This window comes from Theobroma umbraticum, unplaced genomic scaffold (assembly GCF_002168275.2).
Source record: "Theobroma umbraticum cultivar Fairchild unplaced genomic scaffold, ASM216827v3 scaffold_5659.0, whole genome shotgun sequence".
Lineage (NCBI taxonomy): Eukaryota > Viridiplantae > Streptophyta > Magnoliopsida > Malvales > Malvaceae > Theobroma > Theobroma umbraticum.
The window spans coordinates 1-438 of NW_018402587.1; the positions used below are offsets into that span (position 1 = coordinate 1).

General features: G+C 29.5%; 1 protein-coding gene across 1 annotated transcript in view; it reads right to left on the reverse strand.

Moving 5' to 3' along the window:
• Positions 1-267: 267 nt before the first annotated feature.
• The window catches only part of LOC149526178 (monoterpene synthase TPS4, chloroplastic-like), a gene marked incomplete at its 3' end in the record, with an annotated part of 1205 nt that continues 1034 nt past the window's right edge, over positions 268-438 (reverse strand). The window contains exon 4 of the mRNA XM_089785736.1: positions 268-340. Coding sequence (XP_089641862.1) covers positions 268-340 — 73 coding nt within the window. The remainder of the gene's footprint in view (positions 341-438) is intronic.

Sequence of the window (438 nt, forward strand, 5' to 3'; positions counted from 1 at the left end):
TACAAAAGTTTAATGCCAACTAGTTAATATAGGCTACAATCAATAGATAAAGTTCTCATTTTCTATACATAAGTGATTCCTTTTTTATAAAATTATTTTTATGATCCTTTTGTTTTAGTTTTCTACATTAAAAATCATGAAAGTACTTTGTTCCTTAATTTAGTGTTCCATAAATAATATTTTGATTTGGCATTCTCACTATATATGGTACATGTTCCTTAATGTAAGGCTATTATCTTTCCAGGCATCTTGGACCATTTCACTAACATATTTGGAAATGGCTGAGAAGGATACTTTCATGTACTCTGGAAGTTCCTCCAATGCCTTGTCAAGATCCCATCTGCAAGTTTGGAAAAGTTTGTCATTAAAAGAGTTTGGACTTCATTTTTACTTGGAATGCTGTACATAGAATGAACACAAATTTTCAAAAGTTTTTAA